This window comes from Corella eumyota, chromosome 1 (assembly GCF_963082875.1).
Source record: "Corella eumyota chromosome 1, kaCorEumy4.1, whole genome shotgun sequence".
NCBI classification, from domain to species: domain Eukaryota; kingdom Metazoa; phylum Chordata; class Ascidiacea; order Phlebobranchia; family Corellidae; genus Corella; species Corella eumyota.
The window spans coordinates 4,017,277-4,044,293 of NC_137490.1; the positions used below are offsets into that span (position 1 = coordinate 4,017,277).

Below are 27,017 nucleotides of genomic sequence, written 5' to 3' on the forward strand. Positions count from 1 at the left end.
AATCAATTAGCAAATCGTTTTTGGGCCTGGTTTAAAGTGCAGGTTACATGCAATTATAATGGCTGCTATCACGGCGGTTAAATAATTCGTTTAAGCGCGTTGTCAAAATAAATACATCACAAGATCAACCCACGCGTGTTTATTGTCCTTTGTTTTTTTAAACGGGAAATTAAGTTGAATGCGTGATAGTTAACACAACTAATTACCCTTGAACTAGTGAGAAGTACTTTGCTTGACGCATTCGGGTTTGTGGTACTAGCAGCAAATTCTCAAAATATAAAACCACATTCAGTATTTTAAACTTCAGTCCGATTTATTTTGATAAAGAAAAGCTGAATCTACAGCTTGGGCAAACTAAATTTAAGGTTTTCCTAATCCTGTGTAAAGTTGCATAAAAATAGCAATTTAAAACTGGTTTCAATATCTTGGCATTGAGTTTAATTTGGTAAAATTTTGTGAACGTGATATTTTTTCTGATTTCCCCGAATCCGAGAATCGAGAGTTTGTAAAAGAATTTTAGTTACTACTTGCAAACTTGTTAGGTTATGAGGGGTGACAATTATACCCTGGCCTTGTCATAATTATTCACTAAATTACATTGCAAAGACATTGCCAGGGACACATTTAAGATATTTATAGAAATGGTCGCCAATTAAACATATTCAAGGTAAAATGGTGTAAGTTAGTTATAATCAGTTCTTATCTTATTTCTAATTATAGGGGTAACACGGGAATTTAAGAAGTTATGTAATATGAGTTAATTTAGCACGGTACCTTGTAAACTTTCTAATTTTAAGCTACTTACTATGATTCGATGAATATATGTAAATTTATGTCCAAAAAAGCCGCAAATCTGTCACGGTATCTTAGTACAAGTAACACCGGCAGGCGGCAAGTTAGTAGCCTGTACCATTCATGTTCGACGCTGCCTACGTAGCATTTTATGTAAACAACATTAAAAAAATGTAAATTTGATTTATTTTGTCACGGGGACATCTATTTTTATAATTATTGCGATTGCTTTTGCAACAATAATTCTTAAAAATCTGTTTAATAACTTGTGAGATATTGCCAAAACTAGACAATATATGAATTGTTTGAACATGATTTGGAACCAATTAATTTTTAAACTTAAATAACCCTTTATACCAATAATAAAAAAATAAAATCGTTTTGAAACCTGAATAACCCTTTTTACCCGTAAAAAATAAAAAACGTTTAAAAATTTTAATAACCTCTTTTGTCTGTATTTTAAAACTTAAATAACCTTTTATTTACCCGTGCCAAAAAAGTTAAGTTTTCAAACTTAAATAACCCTTTAAACCTAGGATCATTTTTATCGAGAAAAGTAAAAATCACATTTTGAGACAAAAATTGGTAGTTATAGCTGTATATTTGTTTCACACCTAAAAAAATTGTTGTCGTTTGGATATCCCCTTAAGAAGATGTTTTTTTTAATATTTTTGTCGGATATTATGACATATGTTCAAGCTATTTATAATCGCTGGGCTCAAAAGCTTATTGTGTGGCATCGGTAAAAGTCGAACACGAAACCTTTCGGCTTTTAGTCCAGTGCCATAACCGATAAATTTACATATACTGATCTTTACCGCCCTCTTGAGGGCAAGCAATTTCGAATCATACCAAAATTAATCTGAAAAATTTTATTTTTTAAAAACAAAACTAACATTTACAAATAGTATTCGTTGGGTTATGATTTTATAAACAAACAAAATATATTGTGAGTTACCACAATTTATGATTGTATTAACATAAATGGAATTTTACAATAAAATTTTAAATCCCAATAATGTTAAAAAATTAACAGTTAAAATACATATATACAAATTCCCAATGCTAGTACTAAACAGGTTCTGTACATTTTTTGCTTTTTTTTATTTAATTTTATTTAATACACCTTAGAACTACAGGTAAACAATAATTTGAAGAATAATACCCAAGGCCAAGACAGGAAAACTGATTTTTTCTTCGTCATGTGATGAATTCATGACAGGACACATCACATCATAAAATATTATGCAGACTAAAAACCATGATGTGGTGAAACTGAATAATAGACTTTGGCATGGCACAGAAAGTCTATGATTTTAATCATATCATGATTAACAGAAAGATTAAAAAACAGTATCACATCATGAGGCTTCTTCATCACTATGACACATGTTTTCCATGAACACACACATCTGCGTTCGAAACCTCGATTTTTGACGTTCGTTACACTTTTTAAGTTGTGGTAAAAAGCTTAACAAAAATTGTCTGTCAGCTTCGTCTTGTACTTCCTCGGGGGTCAGAACCTGAATAGGCTCTAAAGAAAAAACAATTTAAAATAATTATTTGTTTAAATATTAAATTCAAATTAAATAGTTTTTGTCTTACCCTTTTTCCAGGCTTTGGCCAAAGCGTTAAACGTATCTTGCATTGCAGCTTCTTGGTATGGCCTTTTCTTTACCTTATCTTTCCACAACTGTGGCTTTCTAGGATAACAAACTGGAGATTTACCGATTGTTTTCGGTAACCTTACAGTAGGTGCCATGATAATACGCCTCATACCTCCATGATCTTTGTCGCTCACAAGCCCATCATGAGCTATTACTACTGTTGTTTCACTTTTAATGTTGTCGGTATTTAAAGCTTCGGTGGTAAGCATTTCATTATCATTTTCATCATTTGACAATTCAAGATCTTCACCACTCTCATATTCTTTTTTAACAAAATAAAATTCATAATAATATTGATGTTGATATTCAGACCAAAAAAAAAATAATGATATTAAGACCAAAAAAAATAATAATTATGATTAGAATGTTAAATAAGGTTAGGTTGGCATTGCAAATAACATATGGTGTTGCTATATCACGATTTAACCATACCAAAACACAAGTGCTAAAAATAGTTAAGTCAGCAAGCTTTTAATTACAATTCTTTAAACAAAGATTAAATTATACCAGTGTATTTTGGTTGTCTGTCATGTTCAGTAACATCCATATTGGTAAGCAAACCACACGGACCTTTATTCAAATAAAATAGTCACATTTTAAAAAACAAAAAATCACATATTTAGATAAACTTATAGTCAGTACCAGTATTTAATATGTCCGATGTAATGTATATATATTTTTTCATTAACAAAGACTTTTTGATAACAAAATTTATTACCTGTTTTGGACATTAAATGTAACTTAAAAGATGCCTTCCTTCCAAAGGTTTTCTGACAAAGTGGGCAGTGAAAATGACTTCGATTTACTTCAGAAACACTTGTTCGAAAAATACAATTCTTTCGACAAGAAAGAACATAAGCTACAACAAAAATCATTTTTTTAAAATTTGGTTGCATTCTGTATATTTGTTAAGCTAAGCTAAGTCACATAACACTAACGGACTAGAGCAAATGCAAAACGTAATTTTTAAGATTACCTTGTTTTCCATCAATTTCACAAAACAACGAAAATCGAAAATGAACAGCGTTAATGTGTTTTTTAAAATCGTCGTAATTTTCAAGTTCGAAATCTTCACAATATGGACATTCTAAATTTGGCGGCAATTGATTGACGACTTCGTCCCAATTCGAAGCAAAAAAGCAACTGTTTAGCATATTGGTACTCATGATTAAACTGCCTAAAATCTGGCAAAAAAGCAAAAGCCCGGTTAAATAAAGGCATATTTATTGCCTGACATTAAATTAATTAAAATCTTAGTTAATATTATCTAAATATTGCATTATTTATCTAACACTAATCGTTTTAAATTTGGCAAAAGAAAATCCCCGAGCAAGTAACAGCAAACAGATCGGCCATCGTGCCAGGCATTTTTATTCGTGACGATCACGAATCACAAGACGTGCCACGCCATAGAATTTCAACCAATAGCGAGCAAGTAAACACAGTGATGGCGCCACTGCGGTTATGTTAGAATTTTTGTTAACATCTAAACGTATATAGAAGCTAATGGAATAGTATTGTACAAAAAAATTTTAACCTTATTATTAACTGTATTTATAACCATAGAAAACTAACTTAACGTGAGTTTTTTATGTTATAACATAAGAGTTGCATAATTATTTAGTATTAATCAAAACGCTTGCAATAATATTAAAAATTCAATAGAGCAACCATTTTTCTCATGAATTAATTTACTGTTCCTTAAATCACTTTTAAATCTAATCTTATTTCGCAAACAACCCAAATTCAATTGTATAGCGTCATTTTATTGATTATATCATGCAAGATTGATCCAGTTAGTGCATAGAGTTAAACATATTAGGTGAAAAAAGGGAAAAATTAAAGATTTTAAACATTACCAGTTAAAAGGGAGTAAAAATAAAAGTGCCTTTGACAATATTAAAAATAGCATATTTAAACAAAAATTTAGTTCAAATAGTTAATTTTAAACTAATATTGTTTTTTATAATGGACATTGTGCAAACAGAGTTATGATTTGTTACATCAAGCTATGTTAACCATATATTTCAAACAAACACATTAACTGTATAAGGCACGTAAGGCTTCTTGAAAAAGTATTGGCTTTTAGTATCTGTTTAACTATGGAATGGAAGCATTGTAAAAGCAGTATAGAAACACTGTTTTAAGGCAATAACTGGTAATAAATATATAATGTACACATAATTTCAAAAAACTTAAATATGAATTAAAAGAAAATTAATTACAATATTTACAGGAAATTGTTTACTTGGTTAATTAAAACATTAAGTAAATATATACAGTGATCAAAATAAGAGATAAGTATATTGCTATTAAACAATGTTTAAAAGAGGATGAAACAATACACAACTTAACTTAATAAAGTGCTTTACTGCTTTTTTGAAATGTTAAACAGTAGTAATTAAAATCAATAAAAGTCGTCTTAAAAATGATTATAAAAACTTGATAGTAAAAAAACATTAAAACTTATAAAATTAAAATTTTTGATTAAATATTAAAAACCTGAAACTTGACGTAAAAAAAATAAATGTTAATGTTTACTATACAGAAATAATAAACAACGACAAATCCTTTGAGTTTATGTCCATAAGTCAGTAGGGGCAATACCTTCTTTGGTTAAAGCGTCAGGAGTTAGATTTTCATCGCATAAAAAGAGAAGGGGCAATAGCACAAGAGACCCTTTCACCTAATTTAAAAAATTTTAAATAAATGTAACCCAGAAATAAATTTGTGAAAAAATATATACACCCATAAAAAAGTTAAAAAAAATTTAAGTCTCAAAAATTTCATTAAATTACCTTAGTTAGTTCCTGCCTTGCCGCATCAACATCAGAGTGAATAAGTTTGTTTTTGTTAAATTCAGGAAAATCACTAACAGTCCGTACATAATCGGATGGTACACAACCAAATACCTAAACACAAGTCAAATTTAAATAAAAATACAATCAATTTTAGGTTAAAATACTAACACTATATAGACTTTACTTGTATTAGCTTTTGCAATGTATTGCCATATAAGAAAAATGCTAAAAAGATCAAAACCTTTTCGTATGTAGTTGTATTAATAGCAGCTGTTTTGGTCCAAATATCCTTAAAAAAATGCTCACTGACAACATCTTGGATGTCTTTAGTGTTGGGATGAGTTAATGGGTTGAAGGTGTTAACTGTGAGGTCATAATCTTTAGGTAATAATCCAAGATGTTCACAAAAGCATTGACGACGTAATGCTGTGGCATATTTCCCAGCTTGATAAGGTCTACAAAAGATTTTTATTTTTTATTAATTTAAGAAAAATAAAATTGTGTATTTTAAATCTTCTAATATTAAAACAAAATGTACTGATAATTTTAGAGCACTTCTAAAATTTAGTAGGTCAACCCTTAAAAAAAAACACAACTTATTTAGATAAATTTCTGATGAGGGCCATATTTTTTAATAAAAAAAACTTACTGTCCATCCATGGTTGAATTAATAAAGTTTATGTCCTCAACTAAAATAGCAACTTCACTGTCCCTGGTACCTGACATGCTTCTATCGTTAATATTTGCGGAACCTATATAATAACTTATAATTAAAACCAAGATGCAAAACAATTGGGTTAAATTAAGTGTTAAGCATTATTTAATAGATACAGCATTAAATCTTTAAAAAAATAAACAATGTTTTAAACATGGGTACTAGTATTTGCCACCACCAGCAATATAATTCAAAGGACATTTTAACAATATAAAACAGTAGCTTACCTATTATGACCAGTCTATCATCAACAATTAACATTTTACTATGAACGTAAATAAACTCTGTGATCGGTTTCTTTTGAAGTTCACTGTGGGTTCTTAAACCACAGAAGGATAAATATTTCAGAGCCTGCCCAGCACCAACTAAACATAGTTTTAAAAATGTTACTTGTGAAAACTTACAAAAAAATTACATATAGCTTAAATAAATGATAAAATAATGTAAGTTTATTAAAATTATTTACTTTCTCTGTTAAGGGATTCCATCAGAGATTCAGAACCTCTGTTTATACTCTTGTACTGCCAATGCAGGACTGATCTTATTGCCTGACTCTGGCTACTGTCACTGTAACATGAATACAAATGTTATGTAACTAAAATAAAAATATAAACTTTAATAAATCTAACTACAACTATTTTTATTTAAAAAACGGAAGTAAATATTACACATTTTGTTCTTAAATTCAATTAAATTTTATTAAATAATATTATTTTTTAAAGATGCTGTTTACTAATTTTAAAATATTCTCTTATATTTACCTGATGTCTCCCTTAAATCCAGGTAGAAGAGGCATAACAACATAAACCCTAAACTTCTTTTTATTTTTGTGTGCTCTGACAATTCTTTTAAACAATGCCTCACAAATCGAATTTTGAACTTGAGTGTCGTTGCGGCAGGTAATAAAAAATTGGTTCTAAATTAAATAAAAAAATTAATTAATGTTTAAAAAAATTCTGCTTTTAAAATTTTCTAAAAAAAGATAATATTACAAAAGATAATACTCAAAAAAATATATATTTGCAAATTAAACTATTTTTATTCCCTTTTTTACTCACATTCATTTGTTGTCAATCTAGACCATGAAAATACATTAAAATAAATAAGTGTTCTAACCTCAATGTAGATAAAGTGTTTTGAGTTTTCAATTGCATAAAGATAGGCATTCTGTATTGATCTATCAGTGTGTGTTATACCTGCAGACCATTTTGATGAAGATCTTAAAATCTAGATTAAACAAAATTTAAATCAACTTTGAAAAACAGCATAAAAAATCAAAAATGTTTTAAAAATATCACATTAAAATGAAGAAAGTGCTCAAAATAAACAACTTTAAACCTGGACATTAGTTTGAACAGCTTGTGGGTGCATCATATTTTTATTTATCATAAAAGTGTCATCTGTGTATGTTTTTGGTATAAGAAAGGGAACGTGGCTTGCAGTTTTTTTCTTTTGAACCTGAATTAACAAGAAGTTTTAAATATTTTTGGGCAAATTTGTACAATTGGCATATTTTAAATTAAGTGGTCTAAATAATCAATTAATATGGTTAAACATTGTTATATAGCAGTGCAGGATATCTTTAAAACCTCTTATTGTTTTTTTTAAATATAAAAATACTAACTTTAGTAAAGTTCCATCTTTGTATAAAATGGCGTGCAGCATCTCTGGCAGGTTTGCCATATGTGACACTTGCAATATCGTGCCACGGCTGCCGTGGCCACTTTGTCCTGTCTATTGCATCTAATTTAAAACAAATTTATTAATTTTTATGTGAGTACAAGGTTAAGAGAAATGCAGTCTGTGTTGGGCGGCACTAAAAGAATGAATAGTAAGAAACCATTGCAAAGTAGGATTGCCCATAAATTCAAACAGTTACACTGTAATAACATTACCGCCAGCATGGTGTAGTGGTAAAAACACTTGCTACACCACCATGAGATCTTGGGTTCAATCCCTACTGCTCTCATGCTGAAGCGGCCTTGAGCAAGGCGCTATGAACGGTATAAACTTTTGCTGAGCCAGCACTTAATCAGCAGCATAATTATCAGGCAATTATAATCTATAAAATCTCAAACTGCTAAAGACAACTTGAGACTAGGTCGGGGTGACTGATGTTACTCTATGTTTAGGTCACGCATTTAACCTTCCCACATCAAGGATAAAAATATATAAAAAAAAATAAAAAACATATAAAACGTTAATGTTTTAATATTCTAACCTCCAAAGGGATCATCCAGTTCCAGTACATCAGCATGAATGAAATTATTATAATCCTTACCAACCCATAACATAGAGTTATTAGCCTCTTCGACCTTGGTTAACATATATTTGTAAGCTTGAAAAAAATTTTCTTCCTTTTTTTTCCCTGTTTACATTAAAATATTATTTAACGATATAATTTTTTTTTTAAATTAAAACAAAAATTTTTTGGAATAAAAGGTCCATCTTATCTTGATAATAATAAAGTAGTAATACTAGTGTATGTTTAAATGGATGGTGTGACGAGTGTAAGGTTTAAAACCATAAAAATAATATTTACAATATAGTGAAGACTGTTTGAAATATAACCTATGTGAATACACACAGACCTTAAATGAAAGGTAACAACTTAGTACTTTTATGAAAAACTTAAAAAAAGATTTTTCACAAACCAAATGTACATAATATTGCGATATTTTTAGCAACTTATTTTTTCATATGCTTAAATACAACATTTAAACCAAGCAAAAATAACAGCAATATTATAAGTACTTTGCAAACTGGCACGATTCAAACAAAGCACACATTTATGACAAAATGTGTTTGCAACATTTCATGAATGTTTGACAATGCACACCATGGGACAAAAAACAATTCAGCGGCAACATCATGCAAAATAAACTTAAGTAATGTTATGAATATACCTTATCAGTAAACTATGATCAAGTTTCTCTAAATAATGAATGTAAAAATACAAGTAACTAGGTTAAAAATAAGAGTTAATATAAAATAATATTTAGTAAGTTAAAATGAATAAAGCTCAAAACTAATGTTTTTAATATTCCCTGTTAATTGTTACTACTACTAAACATCAAGCAAAAATATAAAGTATATATCTAAAGGGTTAAAGTAGAGGTTAATATGTCACTACACATCTATACTTTGCCTACTAAGCTACAACTATATACTTGTATAAAATTTTTATAAAAATTTTACAAAATTTGATGATACAAACTTTTATACCTTTCAGTTTGTCTTTTTTTGCTGCCTGCACAGCATCAAATAAGGTTGGCTTTGCACTTGGTGGAGCTGGAATGCGATTTTTTAAAGTTTTAACTAATTTTTATTAGAAGTAGTCGAATCAAATGTTGACAAAAAGTTGATAAAATATTTTTTTTGCAAATTAAACAGCGGTCAAACTAATTTCTCCAACTAAACTTGCACCAAAAAACATGAAAACAAATTCTAAAAAACGCATGCTTTTTTGAGCAGTTAAAAATTAGGCAATTGTTGTGCTGATAAATAATAAAACCACACAGGCACACTCTATAATACTACGAAATCAACCTACTTTCTTGCTTAGGTGAATGAACGACAGATTTGAGTTTCATCAAAGGAGATTTTTCGGATTGTTCATGTCGTTGTTCTAAAGGTGGGCCATGCAAATTCAAGGTTTTTTAAGTTCATGCAATTATTATTGGCTTAGAACAGACACAAATTAGATTGAGTCTATTAGTTATATAGGCACACCCTTTGCAATTTTTATACTACAATACAATTGTTAGGTAAAACAAAATTTCTAACACCCAAAATTGAAACAAAAGGCTTATGAAAAATTTAATTTAAAAAAGTATAATAAAATACCAAATGAAATAAAAACAATCTAGTTTTTAGTAAATTTTAAATTTTTTTAATTATTGCATTTCGTGTAATGTCCTTATTTATAAAAAGTGATAAATCTGGTATGCTAGTAAAAACATAGAATTTAATAAAAACTTAACAAAAAATAAAAAAACTTAAATTATTTATGATAACTAATGACTAAATAGGTTTATAAACTATGGTTGCAACAATTTTTATGATAAATTATTAAAAACAAGGTATGTGTCAATTGATGCTAAGTAATAATAACTCACCGCAAACCTTAATGTTAGGTTGTTGAAAATTATAAAATTTTTTATGATTTTTAAATATTGATTTTACCTTTTACACCACTGCTCTGTGGAACTTCTTCGTCAACTGCTGATTGCCTTTCCTGAAAAAAAAATATATATAAACAAAAAAAAAAATAGCAACATAGTTAAAACATTATGTAGTAGTTAGTTAATTTACTTTTTAAAGCCCTTTTTGTTGTACACTTGCATTTATACTTTTAGTTATCTAAAAAAAATATTAAACTATAAAATTTTAAGAATTACTTTTCTTCTTGCAGATAAAGATCGAAAAATTCTCGTTCGAAATCTACTCTTCGGAACTACAAAAACAAAATTATGAGTTGGAAAAAAAAACATTACATATCAATTCTACTCATCGGTACTTTAAAATAAATGCAATACCATTTATAATTTTTTCAAACAAACTTATATAATGTACTGTTTTTTTAAACTTTTTTACTGATCACATAATTTAACATATTTTTTTAAAAAACTTACCAGTTAAAGAAGATTCATTCATAGTAATAGCAGGGGGAGCCTAAACATAATAAGTTAAAAATTAATATTCTAATGTAATTCAATTTATTTACAAAAATGTTTTGTTCTGCCATACTTTGCAAATAAATACAATTTTAAAATTATAAGTTTTATATATTATTATAAACAAAAATTTGTTTTACATAGTTTTGGAAAAGTAAAAATGTTGAATGCCCTGGTTTTTGTTTGTTTTTTAAACACATTAAAATAAATTATCTGTATACAGTCTGTCAACATAGGTTCTACATGAATAAACACAACAACCATGAAATATGTTATAATAACTAACAGTCTTCAATGTAGTTAAACATAAACTATAAACCTGATTTTGGAAAAATGAAAAAAAAAATTGGAAAACTTGTTTTAAAAAATGCAAAACGAAAAAAAATCCAATAAATTGTCATACCAAAAAACTAAAAATAAATAATATTAATAATTAAAAAATAACCTTTTCAGCGGATACTTGCTGCACCACTCCCATGGTCATAGCTCCAAACATGGTAAAAGCCATCGCAGTTGAGGACTGTGGTAATTCTTTTAATGGTTTTTGAGCTGGAGAGTCAACTGTGTCTTCAGCACTCTGGCAAAAAAAAAATTTAAAATGACATAAATTTTTTAATTTTTTATCAAATTTTTATTCAAATTTTAACAAAAAAGTGCCTTAAAAATGGAAAAGTATACAATTTAATGAATCAGTATGTGTTATTCTAATAGTAATAACTTACTGCTTCGCAGTCTATTTTGTTCCCCAGATCAGTTAGTCTATGAACATGGTCGTCCCATCTCCCATAACATAAATCAAGTCCACCAATAAAAGCAGTACTCTGATCTATCACTACTATTTTTTCATGGTGAGCATACAACAATGTATTACCTACAAATTCAATTAAGATTTTAATATTTTTTTTAAGGATATAGCTAAAAAAAAGTTTAGATTAAAAATACTTTTATAATTCTCTTTTTAAGGAAGTTTATCGTTTTAAAAATGAAAAATAATATTTTGACAGAAAAAGTATATATAGAAATATTTACAAAATTAAAAAATTTTTTGAAAGTTTTAGGCGACCTTATAGCTAAAAAAAATAAACCAAAAACAATGATTTACTTGCAGAAAGGTCAGGGTGCCTCATAACACTAATATTCTTCGAGTTAAGTTCGACCAACAGCCGCTTTGTATAAGCACTTCCAAGACCCACCGCAACCTCTACATCCTTATAAAGTTGCACGTAAATTTTTACTCCTTCGTCCTATGGTAAAAGGGTTAATCAATTGACACAAAGTGATTTTTAATCAATAAATAAGGCATCAACTGAAGTTTGATGAATTATTGATCAATTTTAATTTATGATGAATTCTAAGTAGGAGTTCATAGATTTAACTAAAATGTTGAAAGCCAGGAGTAATCGATAGCTTGCACTTAATTAAATTGCAATCAATATAATTGTTAACATTTAATTTTACATAGTGGGAGGTTTACATAGTGGGAGGTTATTAAAAACCAATAGCTAAATTATTAATTTAAAATAGAAAAACTCTATATCATTAAATAGGCCTAACTAGTATTATTTATTTATAATAATTTAAATACGTTAGTAGAAAGATAATTAAATACGTTAGTAGAAAGATAATTTAAATTAATTTGAAAAATATTGAGACATCCTACGCAATGGCCTAAAAGCAATTAAGTTTAGTTAACATAAAAAGTCAAAAATAACTTAATACGATTTGCCTTAATAATACAAAGTCATTCAAAAGTTGCAATTAACATTTCAAAGAAAAATTAATAACCCAATATTCAAAATTTAGTTTTTTTTAAAAAAAGGAAAACATTCAAAAACACAAAATTTTACCGCTTTTCTTTTTAAAACTTTATCTAATCTCCAATGATCAGTTTCACTGAGAGGTCGTTTAAGATAGATCTCCGGCGACAACCACCAATCCGTGATAAAAATCTCCTCTTTCGCTCCCTCTATTGCATCTGCTACAGCATCCATGTATGTCCTTCCATCCACAAACCTAAAGTTAAACAAATTTTTTTTATTAAAAATTTAAACAAATCCATTTATGCTAAAAAACTTTTTTTAAATAAAAGGTAAATTATAAAATGTAAAAAATGTCCAATTTGAATTTATTTATCCTTAGTATTTTTTATATTTAGAACCAAGTTAATCAAGAAATTAGTAATTGACAATAGCTTTTTTTAAAAACAACCAAATTAAAAATATTTTAACATACCAGTGCGCATAACAATTTTCACGCTGTGGAGCAAACGATTTCAGTCTAATTTCAGAGCTGGCAAGGCCGCCCGATAAGTTTTGATGAGCAAATTCGATTGATTTTTTCCACTCTAAAGCTTGTCTATCTGTCCAACAGTTTATTTTTAACCTATAAGCAAAATATTAAAGTCAATAAAACACAAACAAAATTTTGCAAAATGATTTGCAATTAACTCGTTAACTTTATTTTGAATATTGTATTATTCACTAAAAATTTTTATTAATATCAAATTGTCAAGTTTGTTAGGCTATTTGTTGGAAAAAAATTAATAATTAAAAGCAAAATTTTTAAAGTTTTTAAAAAGGCTAATTTAGACTGAGATTTTAAATAAACATTTGAAAGTGTTTTTTTAAGTTATTGAATTAATTTATCTTACTGTCTTTGCGAAGAGTTTATTGTAATATGGGAAGACGGTGGTTGATGTACAACGGTGAAGTATTCATCAAACAACAACACCCCTTTGATGTTAGCCATCGAATCAAGATATGCCATAAACGTGTCCTTAATAATAAACCATCTACACAGAACATCACACAGAACATCAAATAATTACAAGCTTAAAACAAATATAATATCATGTACCTAGCACAGATAGCATCTGTATGCTGTAATGATTAAAACATTAATCACAGACTATGATGTTTGCGATATGTTCTTCATATTTGTTTTAAAATTGAATTACAAAAAATTGTGTTTACATAAGTTTATAGGAATTCATGTTTTTGCTTTAAATGGCGCTACAAAATTTTAAACACAACGCATTGTAAACTATTAATCAAATGTATGTATGGTTTAACATTAAATCAAATAGGTTTATTAAATGTCACAGTTAGTAACAGGGCATAAAAAACAATTAAAATAAATACTATTTTGAGCTTAACATGACATGCAGGACTTCCATCATTGTTAAATAAAAATTTAAAAAAAATTACCTGTCATCATATTACTTTGATAAATTTGTTATATTTAACACAAAAAAGGCAACGGTACAAAAAAACACCAGTTTATCAAATTTTTTGATTTTTTAAAAATTAAACGAAAGATTTAATTTACCTCTGATCCCATTTTGCACATAGACTTGAGTTTGAACAACATTTTAGCAATTTTAATGGAATAGTATGCCCACCCATTCGTTTCTTTATTACACCTTCCCTAATAAAAGAATTAAAAATTTAAAATAAAGTCCTAAAAATTATTAAGTTACAAATTTATATATTACGCAATTTATTTTTTGTAAATTGTTAGGTTTTTTTTTTTATAAATAATAAATTTAAACATTTTTCAAAAAGGTATATTTTTTAAAATATGATAAATAAAAAAATCGATGTTTTTGCAAAACAAAATGTTAACGACTTTGCTGATAGGTAGTTACAAAATAATTAATTAAAAAAAATGATATAACATCCTTACTTTAATTTACTTCCTAGTGCTTCGATAAATGAAAAACGACTTACTTCCAAAAATTTTTTCTGTAATTAAGTATAACGATTTTTTTGATAAATAGCAAAAGCAAAATCAACACATAGTTTAAAACTTTGTTTTCAAATTTTGTACAGTAATAAAAATTCTTAAAGAATAAAATAAATGTCGTTTTATAAAGCCTAATAACCTTCTAAAAGTTAAAAAAAAACATAATAAAATGGGCTCTGAAATTATTAAAAATAAAAATGTTTTTACTATATATATTATGTTTATTTCAGAATTAAAAAAATCTTAAATAGGCTATTTAAAAAAAAAAAAGATTTAAAAACACTTACTGTGGCACTGTGATTACGGTACATGCTAGATTCCAACATTGTGTTTAAATATAATTCCAGTTGAGTCTAAAATAATTAAGTTTAAATTATGTATTTTTGTATAAATTTTATACAAAATAGTGGGGCCATAAAATTTTCATATTTTGTAGTTTATTAATTTTTAAATGTATAGATAGGTTAAGTAAATGTTAAGATAAGGTTTATTTGGACAGAGTGTTTAGCAATCAACAGACTCCACCGTAGTTAAACAAAAAAAAAATTTTGTGTTTACTAACATTCAGTGTGTAAATAACTGTCTCTGAATAAGCACGTTGTGGAAATGATATAAAACCCAGCCCAAAATTACAAATTAATAAATAAAATTCTTATTTTCTTACCCTTCTTTTATCCAGATCTTCATTAGAGATTAAGATTTCTGGCGCCTTTGGAAACTTTGGAATTTTCGATTCTGCCTTTGGCATTCCTCTGCGTGTTTTTCTTTTTTGTCTGTGTCTAAAAATAATTTATGGAAAGTTAGTAAAAAATATAAAAAAACATCAACGTTTAAATAACAATAGCCTATACTGTTATAGCACCAAAACACCACCTTTAAAAACCACGAAAATTTAAAATAGTCATGATAGAACATATTAAAAAAAACTGTATAAATTTTCTAAGTATGAAAAAAAAAATTAAAAAAATATTTACGTTTTTGTTGGCATTGGAATTTTAAGTGAAGTTCTGTAGGTCCACAACTTTTCGTGTAGTTCTAGAAAATGTTTGAATCTTTTGTAGATTGTCCAGTTGAAAGGGCCGTGCGTAACATGAATCTCATATCTAAAAAAAATTATAATAAACACTGCAAAAATATGAATTAAAAAATTATGAATTAAAAATATGAATTAATAAAAAAATATGAATTAAAAAAAAAATATGAGTTATGAATTAATGGCCATACAGGCAAATTCAATAAAGATGACAATAATCATTGACAGACTCTTAACAAGAAATATTTAATAAGCTCAGCAATGTATCCAACAAGTTAATTTACATACAAATATTACAAAAGTTTTTTGTTTGGTTAACTCACAAGTTAGGGTTAAGAGGGTGTTTGTAAGTCATGTCATGAATTGCTTTAGGTATTTTTAAGGTAACTGGGGTTTTGGTTAAATAAGATGAGCTGAGTCCAACTAGAAGTCGACTTGGACTGCCATATATTGACATGTATGGAATAAAAGGTTTTCGACCTGCAAAAATTTAATCAATAAAACATTAAACATGTAACCAAGTATAAAGAATGAAAAAAAGTTTTTTAACCTCAAATTTTTTGACAAGAATGTTTTTTTTGACCAGAAAGCATTATTTTAAAAATTTATTTTAAAGTATAAAAATTTATTTTCCAAAAAAATAAAATAAAGATATAATTTATTAAAATCATAAAAATAAACTTATATAAACTTTTAAATTAATAAAAACTATATTTGTTACTTTCAAATAGATTATTTAAACTACTAAAATCAATTAATTTTTTTTACCTGAAAAAAATGACAAGCTCTGAATCTGATCAGGCTCTTCGATACCGGGAGAATTAATTGGGGGTAAAACAGCATAATGTTCTCCTCCTATCGAGGCAACTGTATCCATTCTAACAATCCCTTTTCGTTGAGGGGCAATTTCCTGCGAAAAAGTTAAAAACATTATAACTTATTTTTGACGTGAGAGGCCAATTCCAAAGCTCTAGTTTTAGCCAAGTATAAACCTCAAAAGCCTAACACACAAAATCCATAAAACATGTAACTTAATGGTTATCGATTTCCAGTCCCAAATTGCTGTTGGTAGTTTTTTGTGCAAAATGTTAGTTATTTGCTCGATAAATATTTACCGATTGTTAATTGGCTTGTACCATTTATATCGTCTTACTATCTTACTAACTTTTTTTTATATATATCTTTATCCTCTATGTGGGAAGGTCGAATGCGCGACCTAAACATAGAGTAACAGTAGTTACTCCAACCCAGTCTTGAGTTGTCTGCGGCAGTTTAGGATATTATAGATTATAATTGCCTGATAACTATGCTGCTGATTAAGTGCTGGCTCAGCAGGAGCAGGAGTTCATACTGCCTTACTCAAGGGCGCTACAGCATGAGATCAGTGGGGATTGAACCCACGATCTTATATATGGTGTAGCAATTATTCTTACCACTACACCACGCTACTGGCTAACTAAGGACAACACATGATAAAGGCATTTACGGATCAGACCCCGGCCATGTGTGGTTTTTTATTGCTATAGAATTTTTTTAACAAAAATTACATTGGGTATATTTAGTTACAACAACCAATTTATGATTCCACATAAATTTCAATTTTATATGCTTCTACATGAGTTTTATTTTTTCAACATAAACTTTAAGAAGCTTGTAAATTTTTTGTACTTACAGCTCCTCCATTATCAGGGTCTTCCCCATTTGCAGATGACATTATAACGGTAAAATTTTACCTAGTTAAAAACAAACAACAAATATAATCTAAAAAAAATCATGTTAAATTTTTGATTTGCAGATTTGTGTTTCAATAGGCAGTATATCTGTATATTCCAAGCAGTTTACAGTAACACTATCAAACTTGATAACGTAGATAATTAAACGCCTTAATAAAATATTCTTAAGTAATTTGATAAACTTTATTACTGTGAAATATTGTTTACTATTAGCAACCCAGTTCCGGAACAACGCCTATCTGCTAAATGTCTATGCAATCTGAAGAACGCATTTGTTTACAGCGGTTAAATAGGCGACAGACGTTACAACATTTTTGCGGCACGAAATTGACTTTAGAATGTAACTTGATTTTGGTAAAAAAAAATTAAAAAGGTGGAAAAAAATTCTAAAAAAAATTAGTGTTAGGACGTTTTTAATAATTAAAAATTGTTAAAAAACTTATTGTAATTTTTTAAACAAACAATTTAAAAAACACAATAGTAATAAATGAAACCGGCAGTGTGGTGTAGTGGTAAGAACTCTTGCTACACCACACATGAGGTGGTGGGTTCAATTCCCACTGATCTCATGCTGTAGCGCCCTTGAGTAAGGCGCTATAAACGGTATGAACTCCTGCTGAGCCAGCACTTAATCAGTAGCATAATAATCGGGTAATTATAATTTATAATATTCCAAACTGACACAGTCAACTCGAGACTGGGTCGGAGTAACTGATGTTACTCTATGTTTAAGTCGCGCATTTCACTTTCCCACATCGAGGATAAAGATATGTACAAAAAAAAAGTTTTTGTTTTTAAACGCTTTTAAAATATAAATTTATTAATTATGTCCATTTTTGTAATAAACAAATGACACTAGCATTTCTTATATTAATATTGCAACGATAACAAACCGTTCACAAATAATGCCTTATGACGTCATAAAATTAGGACACGTGTAAATCAGCTGATCACAACAAGTTGTTATTTTTCTCACACTGCGTTGTTTACAAAGTGAACGACTAAACAGATAAAAATAGTTTTTGGATTTTTTGATATACCCTGAGGAGGTAAATCAATGTTATTGTTTCAAGCTTTGTTTTGTGAATACAGCTACAGTTATCTAGATGATTTCATATTTTTAAGAGTTCGGTATTTAAAACCGGGAGCGTGGTGTAGTGGTAAGAACTCTTGCTACACAACACATGAGGTCGTGGGTTCAACCCCCAGTGATCTCATGCTGTAGCGCCCTTGAGTAAGGCGCTATAAACGGTACAAACTCCTGCTGAGCTAGCACTTAAACAGCAGCATAATTACCGGGCAATTATAGTCTCTATAATATCCCAAACTGCCACAGGCAACTCGAGACTGGGTCGGAGTAACTTATGTTACTCTATGTTTAAGTCGCGCATTCGACTTTCCCACATCGAGGATAAAGATATATACAAAAAAAAAACACGCGACCTGTTTTAACTTTTACTAAACAATGTTTTTTTTAATAGATATTTAGATGTTAAATTTATGAAAATAAGTTAATATCAAAATGAAGTCTGCCTTATTCTTTCGCCAACAAATATTTCATTTTGCGAAACGTCAAGGTCGTTTCAAATCAACAGCATCTAAATCAAAAGACAGTCAACTTGCCACTCGAGACAAAATTGGTACCGTGTTAAAAACCAAGCAATCATTTTTATTGCGAGATGATCTTAAAAAGGCACAAAGAGTGGTGGTGAAAATGGGAAGTGCTGTTCTTACGAGAAGTGATCAAGGTGGTATTGCGCTTGGCCGACTTGCTTCCATCGTAGAACAAGTTGCAGAGATGCATGCCGAAGGTCGAGAAGTTATGTTAGTCACAAGTGGTGCTGTTGCATTTGGACGTCAGAGATTGGGCCGTGAACTGTTGATGAATAAAAGTGTCCGGGACACTATAAGAGGCTTTAAGAAGGATGGTGATAAAATGGAGTTGAAGAAACAACCTGTGGATTCCAGGGCTTGTGCTGCAGCTGGACAGAGCGGTCTGATGTCTTTATATGAATCCATGTTTGCACAATATGGAATATCAACTGCTCAAGTATTAATATCAAATCGGGACTTGGACAAGGAGCATCAAAGCTTTTTACAGTCAACTCTTAACAACTTACTTGCACTATCAATCATACCCATTATTAATACCAACGATGCGGTTATACCATTAAATAACCCTAATGTTGATGCTAATGATGTAATTTCTATAACTGATAATGACAGTTTGGCGGCGAGACTTGCGGTACAAACTAACACCGATCTTCTTATTTTAATGTCCAATGTAAATGGATTGTATACAGCCCCACCTGGGTCTGAGAAGTCAGAAATTATTCATACTTTTTCATTATTGGACAACACTAAAGGTATTGAATTTGGTGAGAAATCATCAGTTGGACTTGGAGGAATGGATTCAAAGGTTCAAGCTGCTGTTTGGTCTTTAAAGCATGGAACTAATGTTGTTATTTGTAATGGGTGCACAAATGAAGGCCCAGTGTTGTTGGATATAATTGCTGGAAGAAATATTGGAACATTTTTTACTGAGGCTGCTACAACTGATTCGAGTAAATCTGTGATGCAAGCAAAGGACGCAAAACAAGGAAGCTTACACCTCCAACAGCTTTCATCTTCTCAAAGAAAGTCTATTTTGAATCATCTTGCAGATCAATTAGAAAAACAGGAATCTCAAATTATATCAGCAAATCAACTTGATGTGGTGGAAGCAAAAAAACTGGGAAATCTTCAACAATCGTTATTTGACAGACTAATACTATCTCCAGGACGATTACATGAGCTAGCAGATGGTGTAAGACAGGTTGCTGAAAGAAGCTCAAGTTTAATTGGACAGGTTTTGGCCAGAAGACAGCTAGCTTTGGATCTTGTTGCGGAACAGATAAGTGTGCCAATTGGAGTGCTTTTAATAATTTTTGAATCAAGGCCGGACTGCCTTCCTCAGATTGTATCATTGGCAATTGCTACTGGAAATGGGTTAGTGTTGAAGGGAGGAACAGAAAGCAAACACACAAATCGATATCTTTATAAAATTGTACAAGAATCTTTAGCATTATACGACTGTGCAAATGCTGTACAGCTTATTGAGTCCAGAGAAAATATATCAAATCTTATTAAAAATGCACATGAAGGGATTGACCTTATTATTCCTAGAGGGTCCTCAGATATGATTAGAAGCATTCAAAACCTTGCATCAGGATCTGCAGTTCCTGTGTTAGGCCACAGTGAAGGAATATGTCATGTGTATGTGGATCGAGATTGCTCTGTTGAAATGGCACAAAAAGTTGTCCGCGATTCTAAATGCAACTATCCAGCAGCATGTAATGCTCTTGAGACATTGCTAATCCATGAGGATTTGTTACATTCTTCTGTGTTTAAAGAAATCAATAATATCTTACAAATAGAAGGTGTCAAGATCCACTTGGGACCAAAACTTGCATCACGGTTGTTATTTCCTCCATCACATGCTGTATCACTTAAACACGAATACTCGTCCTTAGAATGTTGTATTGAGGTAGTTGACAATGTTGACGATGCAATTCAGCATATTTTAAAGTATGGAAGTAGTCACACAGATACAATTGTAACAAACAACGATGAAACCGCCGAAAAATTTCTCGCTGGCGTTGACAGTGCTTGTGTGTTCCATAATCTTAGTACTCGATTTGCTGATGGACAACGCATGGGATTAGGAGCTGAAGTAGGGATCAGCACGACCAGAATTCATGCTCGAGGTCCAGTAGGAGCCGAGGGTTTGTTGTCATACAAGTGGGTGGTAAGAGGAGATGGGCACACTGTACAGGATTTCCAGAAAGATGGGCCTAGGAACTTCGATTTTAAAGACTTGCTGCTGCCTGCATCTGCACTTTAATTATATTGCTTTGGTTACTGTTTTTTAATTTTTTTCCTGCATTTGTTTAAGAGCTTTATTTATTTTCCCATGTCAATTCCTTTTTTTTATATAAAAAAACAACTGTGGTGCTGCATATAAAAATTATGTTTTTTTTAACTGTTATAAAGCGCTGGTATAAACATTAGGTGTGTATAAAACATTTGCTAAACATTTTGGGTTAATTATTTTATGCTTTTGGTAATAGTAGTATGTTTTGGTGAATATTAAAAAAATAACAATTATTTTTTTTAGGATTTTTGCACTTTGTTTTCGAATTTCGTTTTAGTTTAGCTAAATACACAACTTTTGAAGCAAACTTTTCATTTACAAAACTGTTTTAATTGTATCAATACAAGTTAAGTTTAAAAAAACATTCTGCTACTATAGTTTTAGTTAGAAAGGTAACAGATTTGTTAGCTTAAAAAGTTTTTTTTTTTCGAAAATTATTATAATACGACAACCACGTTTATTAGGAGTTGCTTATAAGAGAATTACCCCAAACCATTCTCTTCATGTGCTATGGAAAAATAATATTTGCGATGTCATGCAAGCTCAGCATTTTTTTCTGTTAAAACTATTTACTTTGGCGTGTTAATCCATAATTTATATTAATTTAGAAGCTTCAAGATGTTACTTCTTTCTATGTTTTAAATACGTTTTAGTTTTGTAGTTTATATGATTTTTATTTTAAATATAGGGTAACTTATTTTTTAGTAGGCACAAAATTTGTGACTGAAAATCAAATTAAAAAAATGAATAAAGCAGAGTCGTTAGTTACAATAGCCAGGTAATATATATATAATAATTTATGATTATTGTCACACAAAAATTTGTTAAAGTATTTTAACCAACTGTTTTATTTATGTTAAGAAATGCTTATGCATCTGGAAGAACAAAACCTCTACAGTGGAGGCTGAAACAGTTAAATCGACTTTTTGATCTGGTTAATGAAAATCAAAATGCATTGGCTAAGGCTGTGCACAAGGATTTTAAAAAAGTATTTTGTTAATTGACAGATTTAAAATTATTAAAATTAGTTTGTTATCATAAACAAATCAATTATTTTTTTAAATAGTGTTGCATTATATATTTAACTAATACATACATCTTGAGACTCAATTGCTAAACTAAAATTAACTATATGTAAATTTAATATATTAGTAATTTATTTTTATTAAAAATATATATTGTTTACTACAAGTAAATACTGGCAGCGTGGTGTAGTAGTCAGAACACTTGGCTTCACTCATTGAGGTCTTGGGTACGATCCCCTCAGCTCTTATGCTGTAGTGTCCTTAAGTAAGGCGCTACAAACGGTATTAACTTTTGCTGAGCCTAAACTCAATCAGCAGCTTATTTATTGGCAATTAATATAATATCTCGAATATATATAAAAAAATTTATATTATTTACGATAATTTACAGCATAATTTTGAAGCAACACTAATGGAGTTGGTGACAATAAAAAATGAAATTGTTTTTGCAATAAAAAACCTGGAGTCATGGATGAAACCAGAATATGTTTCGAAATCTATGTTACAAATGGTTGATACAATGTACATGGTCCCAGAACCATTAGGTGTTATGCTTGTTATGGCTGCCTGGAACTACCCTTATATGCTCACCTTAAAGCCACTGTGTACAGCTATTGCTGCAGGTAATATCAATAATTAATAAGTACATTTAAAATCAATGTCATAGTATTGGATTTTGTGAAGAAATAAAATTCATAACATATTTTGGGTCACGTTTGTTGTCCGGTTTTAGACAAAACATAATTACACTCTGGCTCTCCCAAGTTCCCTCATCTGGATTATGCTGCGAGAGAATTATCTCCTAAAGATTACGGTTCAGGGGTGTTCTCTCCTATGGTAAGCGGCACGTTGTTTTATCTAGAACCGGACAACATACAGGATCCCATATTTTTTCAACCAATTTCTTTTTATCATTGATTTACATTAACATGTTACTGGAGTTAATGCAAAAAAAATTTAATAAACTTACCATTCAAAAGATAACAGAAACTAAAAATATTTAGTTGCAACAGGTTTTATTTTATTTTAAATGATATTTATAATATTGTAGCATATAATAAAAAAAAGTTTTTTAATTTTTTGTATTCTTAAGGAAATGCATGCATTATCAAACCTTCTGAAATTGGTGCTTGTACTGCTCAAATTATTTCGGAACTGATACCAAAGTATTTAGATGAGGTTTGTTATTAAAAAACAATATTATTAAACCATTTAAAGTATGTGATAGTTTGTATTAATCATCGTTGCTTTTGTTAAACAGGAATGTTATTCCGTGTATTGTGGTGGAATACAGGAAACTACTTTGCTTCTCGAACAAAAGTTCAATCTAATTTTATACACCGGAAGTGGATATGTAAGTAGTGTTCGATATTTATAAAACACCAAACCAAGGATTTAATATTTATTAACTAATATTTCTAAAATTAAAATTCCTTGTAAAAAAACTTTGTATAATATATTTAGTTAACATTTAAAATAATTTACATTTGTGGTTATAAAAATCCGGCTTGAAATTACAATTATTTCACAATAGTTTATTTTTAAAGTGTAATAAGTCGAATAAAATAATGCAAATATATTTTGTTCACTGTCAGCAAATTTTATTAAAGTCAAGTTAAAACTTTTTTTGTTTAACTTCTTTTATGAACAAATATTTAAACAATGAAAAGCTAATAGCCTATTATTCAACCTTGCAAATTTATTATCGAATTTATTTTTTTTAAATAAAATATTCAATTAAAAGCATTTAATTAGCATACCTGTATTGTTAATTTTAATCATATAAGTCTAGTGATTTTATCTGAACATTGACCTGCTGATTCATTTATGGTAAATTAGTTATATTGGTATATTAAATAATTATTTATTATCCTATATTTTAGGTTGGTAAGATTGTAATGGCGGCTGCTGCCAAGCACTTGACCCCAGTTATCCTTGAACTTGGTGGGAAGTCACCTGTTTACGTGCACAAAGATTCAGACATTAATATTGGTAGGTTTTTTATGGTTGATAAAAATTAATTTAACTTTAAATTGATAAAGTCTAAAGTTTTATCTAAATCAAAGTATTCAATTAGCAAAAAAAGTAATCAAAAAGTTATCAAAATGTTTTAAAATATTGTAATTTGGCAAAATTTTGTTTTTTAAGTTATAAATTAAATTTTTTTAATTTTCAGTTTGCCGAAGAATAGCATGGGGCAAATTTGCCAATGCTGGGCAAACTTGCACAGCACCAGATTATATTCTATGTCATGAAGATGTTGTGGATCAACTTGTTCAAAAAATACAGTACTGATATTAACAAAAATATACATTTTATGTGATGCCACATTTAAAACCCCAACCATACTAAGACGGATTTTTTATTTTATTTATTTAAGTTAAATAGCCTACTAAAGTATTTTCAAAATTGTTATCAATACTAATATTAAATTACTTTTGTTCTATTTCAGGGATGTAATAAAGGAATTTTACGGAAAGGATCCTTCACAATCGGAAGATTTTGCAAGGATAATAAATGACAGAAACTTTGAAAGAATTTCAAAAGTTCTGGATGCAATGCCATCACACAAGCTGGTGTGTGGAGGCCAGAAAATTCCTGAGCAAAGATATATCGGTAAAGCAACTTTTTTGTTTTTTTTAACAAATTAAACACGTGTTTTTATTTATTTATTAACCATATAATTACCCTGTGAATTTATCCTTTACACTTTAAAAACTTAAAATATATTTAAGCTTTATAAATAAGGTGTGTAATGTCCAAAATACTAAAAAGGGCTGCCATTCGTAAAACAAGAGCATAGCAAAGTTTGTTTAACCATGTAATGACAAGCAATTAGCAATTTAACTGGGCAAATGAGTAAATGTGGCCCAGAGGGCAGGCAACTAATGAAAAAAAACTAGTTTTGTTCGGTTAAGCAGTACATTTTTATATTTTATTTATAAATTTAAGTTTAGCTCCACCCAAAATCACTTAATTTGTTTTAATAGCTCCTACCGTGTATCGTGATGTTCTCACATCAGATAGTATAATGCAAGGAGAGTTATTTGCACCAATACTGCCGATAATAACTGTATCTAGTCCTGTCGAGGCTATTCAGATGATTAATAAATCAGATAAGCCACTAGCTTTATACGTGTTCGCAAATAATAACATGGTATTTTTTTGTAAACTAAAATGTAGTAACATTTTTTTTTTTTTTTCTGTATATATCTTTATCCTCGATGTGGGAAAGTCGAATGCGTGACTTAAACATAGAGTAACATAACTATAATTGCCCGGTAATTATGCTGCTGATTAAAGTGCTGGCTCAGCAGGAGTTTATACCGTTTATAGCGCCTTACTCAAGGCGCTACAGCATGAGATCTAACCATTTCAAATTAAAAAAAATTTGATCTTTTTTTAATATAGTTATTGGGAATACTGATATTTTTGTTATTTTTTATTAAGGTTGTCAATCAGTTTTTATCGGAAACCTCGTCTGGTGGTGTTACAGTAAATGATGTTCTCATGCATGCAGCAGGATACACCCTTCCCTTTGGTGGAGTTGGTAAGAATATTAAAAAGAAATAGAATATATATTTCCACTGCCGTAATAACATTTAATAGAGGGTTATAGAATTCATAATGTCATTACATCGGTCAATTAAAAAAATAAATTAAAATAAAAAAAGGATCAAAAAATTCTAAAGCAAATTTTTTATGTTTATCAAATATAGTGAGTAATTCAAAATGCTTATTTTTTAACATTGTGTTTATTACCAAGTTTAAAAAAACTTATATTTTGGATTATAACCACATGATTTTTATATTTAATTAGGTGAAAGTGGCATGGGAAATTATTTTGGAAAGTTTGGGTTTGATTCATTCAGTCACAAGAAGCCAATTTGCTGGCGAAAACAAAACCTTGAAACGTTGATAAGTGGAAGATACCCTCCCTACACTGAAAAAAACCTATCCATGGTATGTAATAGAAATTAATACATCATCACTTTGGAGTAAGCTTATTCGAATTTCTTAAAACACAGTGGGATACCATTTTTTTTTTTAATTTTAAATTTTTAAACAAAATATAAAAATTTTTCTTTGCTTAAAAAAAACACAGTCTATTGTTTAATACCTAATGTTGCAAATGTTTGGTAATTAAATTAATAAAAACGTTTATGTTTTAGATGAGTTGGCTGCTAGAGGAAAAGAAAGGGGGATACTGTACTATTTTGTAAACCTTATTTGTTGATGTTACTGTGCTTAAACTGATTAAACAATCTTCATATTAATTTTTTGCATGTGTTTATTAAGTGCTATTTAATTTTATGCGATTTTATGTTCCTTACTAATTAACAAAAGTATTTTTTTGTTGGCAAACTTTTTGAATCACACCTCATCGAGCAACTACCTTGATGTTTAAATGTTGTCGAACACATTATATAATTATTAATTTACTGTAATTCTTTATATTTGCTAGATATTTTACCCTGTTTAAATAACAAAGTTATTGTAAATATTAAATGTAGGCATATCCAGTTTTTATTTGTTTTAAAACTTAGCTTTAAAAGCTTGCTAATTAAAATATCATGAAAAAAGTGTAATTTTTAGAATAAATTTATCCCTAACTTAGGAGGTGGTACTTGTCTAAAAAATAACAGATTTAAAGTAACAAAGTTGCTTTAAATATTTTTCATACCATAATAAACGTGGAAATAAATTGGTACTGTTTAGAGTGTTCGGTAAGAATCGAACCTTGGACCTTATGTGGTATCTGCGGGGTCTCCGACTAGACTACATTATGATAAATTTTAAGACATTTGTGTTATCACTAATACTAATAAAACTATATTGTTAATAAATTAAGTAAATTGTCGATAAATTTAAACATTTGCAATACTATAGATATCACATACCACGAATTAAAAAACAT

At 29.1% G+C, this 27,017-nt stretch overlaps 4 protein-coding genes across 7 annotated transcripts; 2 read left to right on the forward strand and 2 right to left on the reverse strand.

The window, feature by feature from the left end:
• Positions 1-1,655: 1,655 nt before the first annotated feature.
• LOC145762444 (uncharacterized) lies at positions 1,656-3,663 on the reverse strand. Its single transcript, XM_082574651.1, has 5 exons — positions 3,436-3,663; positions 3,178-3,318; positions 2,967-3,029; positions 2,398-2,721; positions 1,656-2,326 (listed from the first exon to the last, which is right to left on the reverse strand). Exons 1-5 carry the CDS (start codon positions 3,623-3,625, stop codon positions 2,154-2,156), a joined length of 891 nt encoding a protein of 296 aa, XP_082430777.1. The 5' UTR covers positions 3,626-3,663; the 3' UTR covers positions 1,656-2,153.
• A 559-nt stretch (positions 3,664-4,222) lies between these two features.
• Positions 4,223-17,215, reverse strand: LOC145763642 (phospholipase D1-like). Of its 4 annotated transcripts, XM_082575144.1 has the most exons (30): positions 17,101-17,215; positions 16,197-16,338; positions 15,752-15,908; positions 15,370-15,498; positions 15,060-15,174; positions 14,683-14,748; positions 14,336-14,394; positions 13,979-14,077; positions 13,302-13,442; positions 12,884-13,033; positions 12,499-12,664; positions 11,754-11,895; positions 11,374-11,522; positions 11,097-11,228; positions 10,610-10,649; positions 10,376-10,431; positions 10,161-10,212; positions 9,529-9,603; positions 9,201-9,266; positions 8,197-8,343; positions 7,600-7,718; positions 7,314-7,433; positions 7,092-7,202; positions 6,737-6,891; positions 6,442-6,542; positions 6,203-6,340; positions 5,910-6,012; positions 5,502-5,715; positions 5,258-5,371; positions 4,223-5,145 (listed from the first exon to the last, which is right to left on the reverse strand). In XM_082575144.1, the coding sequence occupies exons 1-30, from the start codon at positions 17,140-17,142 to the stop codon at positions 5,038-5,040; spliced, it is 3,408 nt and encodes a 1,135-aa protein (XP_082431270.1). In that variant the 5' UTR covers positions 17,143-17,215; the 3' UTR covers positions 4,223-5,037. The 4 variants fall into 4 exon arrangements, with proteins under 4 accessions (XP_082431270.1, XP_082431272.1, XP_082431271.1 ...); XM_082575146.1 differs by lacking the exon at positions 9,529-9,603; XM_082575145.1 differs by lacking the exon at positions 9,201-9,266.
• A 957-nt stretch (positions 17,216-18,172) lies between these two features.
• Positions 18,173-21,415, forward strand: LOC145750031 (delta-1-pyrroline-5-carboxylate synthase-like). Its single transcript, XM_082565946.1, has 2 exons — positions 18,173-18,210; positions 18,643-21,415. Exon 2 carries the CDS (start codon positions 18,684-18,686, stop codon positions 21,042-21,044), a length of 2,361 nt encoding a protein of 786 aa, XP_082422072.1. The 5' UTR covers positions 18,173-18,210; positions 18,643-18,683; the 3' UTR covers positions 21,045-21,415.
• Positions 21,416-21,734: 319 nt separating this feature from the next.
• LOC145753189 (aldehyde dehydrogenase, dimeric NADP-preferring-like) lies at positions 21,735-26,716 on the forward strand. Its single transcript, XM_082569592.1, has 12 exons — positions 21,735-21,852; positions 21,936-22,062; positions 22,491-22,722; positions 23,193-23,278; positions 23,361-23,453; positions 23,983-24,091; positions 24,276-24,387; positions 24,552-24,715; positions 25,090-25,256; positions 25,550-25,649; positions 25,920-26,062; positions 26,272-26,716. Exons 1-12 carry the CDS (start codon positions 21,818-21,820, stop codon positions 26,320-26,322), a joined length of 1,419 nt encoding a protein of 472 aa, XP_082425718.1. The 5' UTR covers positions 21,735-21,817; the 3' UTR covers positions 26,323-26,716.
• Positions 26,717-27,017: the final 301 nt, after the last annotated feature.

Excerpts from the sequence above, each read along its gene's own strand:
- LOC145762444 (XM_082574651.1), bottom strand. The coding sequence starts at position 3,625 with ATGAGTACCAATATGCTAAACAGTTGCTTTTTTGCTTCGAATTGGGAC. Across the intron at positions 3,319-3,435 it reads TGAAATTGATGGAAAACAAG|CTTATGTTCTTTCTTGTCGA; the intron begins GTAATCTTAAAA and ends TTTTTGTTGTAG. Across the intron at positions 2,327-2,397 it reads GGCCAAAGCCTGGAAAAAGG|AGCCTATTCAGGTTCTGACC; the intron begins GTAAGACAAAAA and ends TTTTTTCTTTAG.
- LOC145763642 (XM_082575144.1), bottom strand. The coding sequence starts at position 17,142 with ATGTCATCTGCAAATGGGGAAGACCCTGATAATGGAGGAGCT. Across the intron at positions 13,443-13,978 it reads TGTGCAAAATGGGATCAGAG|ATGGTTTATTATTAAGGACA; the intron begins GTAAATTAAATC and ends TGTTCTGTGTAG. Across the intron at positions 7,203-7,313 it reads CTGTTCAAACTAATGTCCAG|ATTTTAAGATCTTCATCAAA; the intron begins GTTTAAAGTTGT and ends TGTTTAATCTAG.
- LOC145750031 (XM_082565946.1), top strand. The coding sequence starts at position 18,684 with ATGAAGTCTGCCTTATTCTTTCGCCAACAAATATTTCATTTTGCGAAA.
- LOC145753189 (XM_082569592.1), top strand. The coding sequence starts at position 21,818 with ATGAATAAAGCAGAGTCGTTAGTTACAATAGCCAG. Across the intron at positions 21,853-21,935 it reads TCGTTAGTTACAATAGCCAG|AAATGCTTATGCATCTGGAA; the intron begins GTAATATATATA and ends ATTTATGTTAAG. Across the intron at positions 24,388-24,551 it reads CAACTTGTTCAAAAAATACA|GGATGTAATAAAGGAATTTT; the intron begins GTACTGATATTA and ends GTTCTATTTCAG.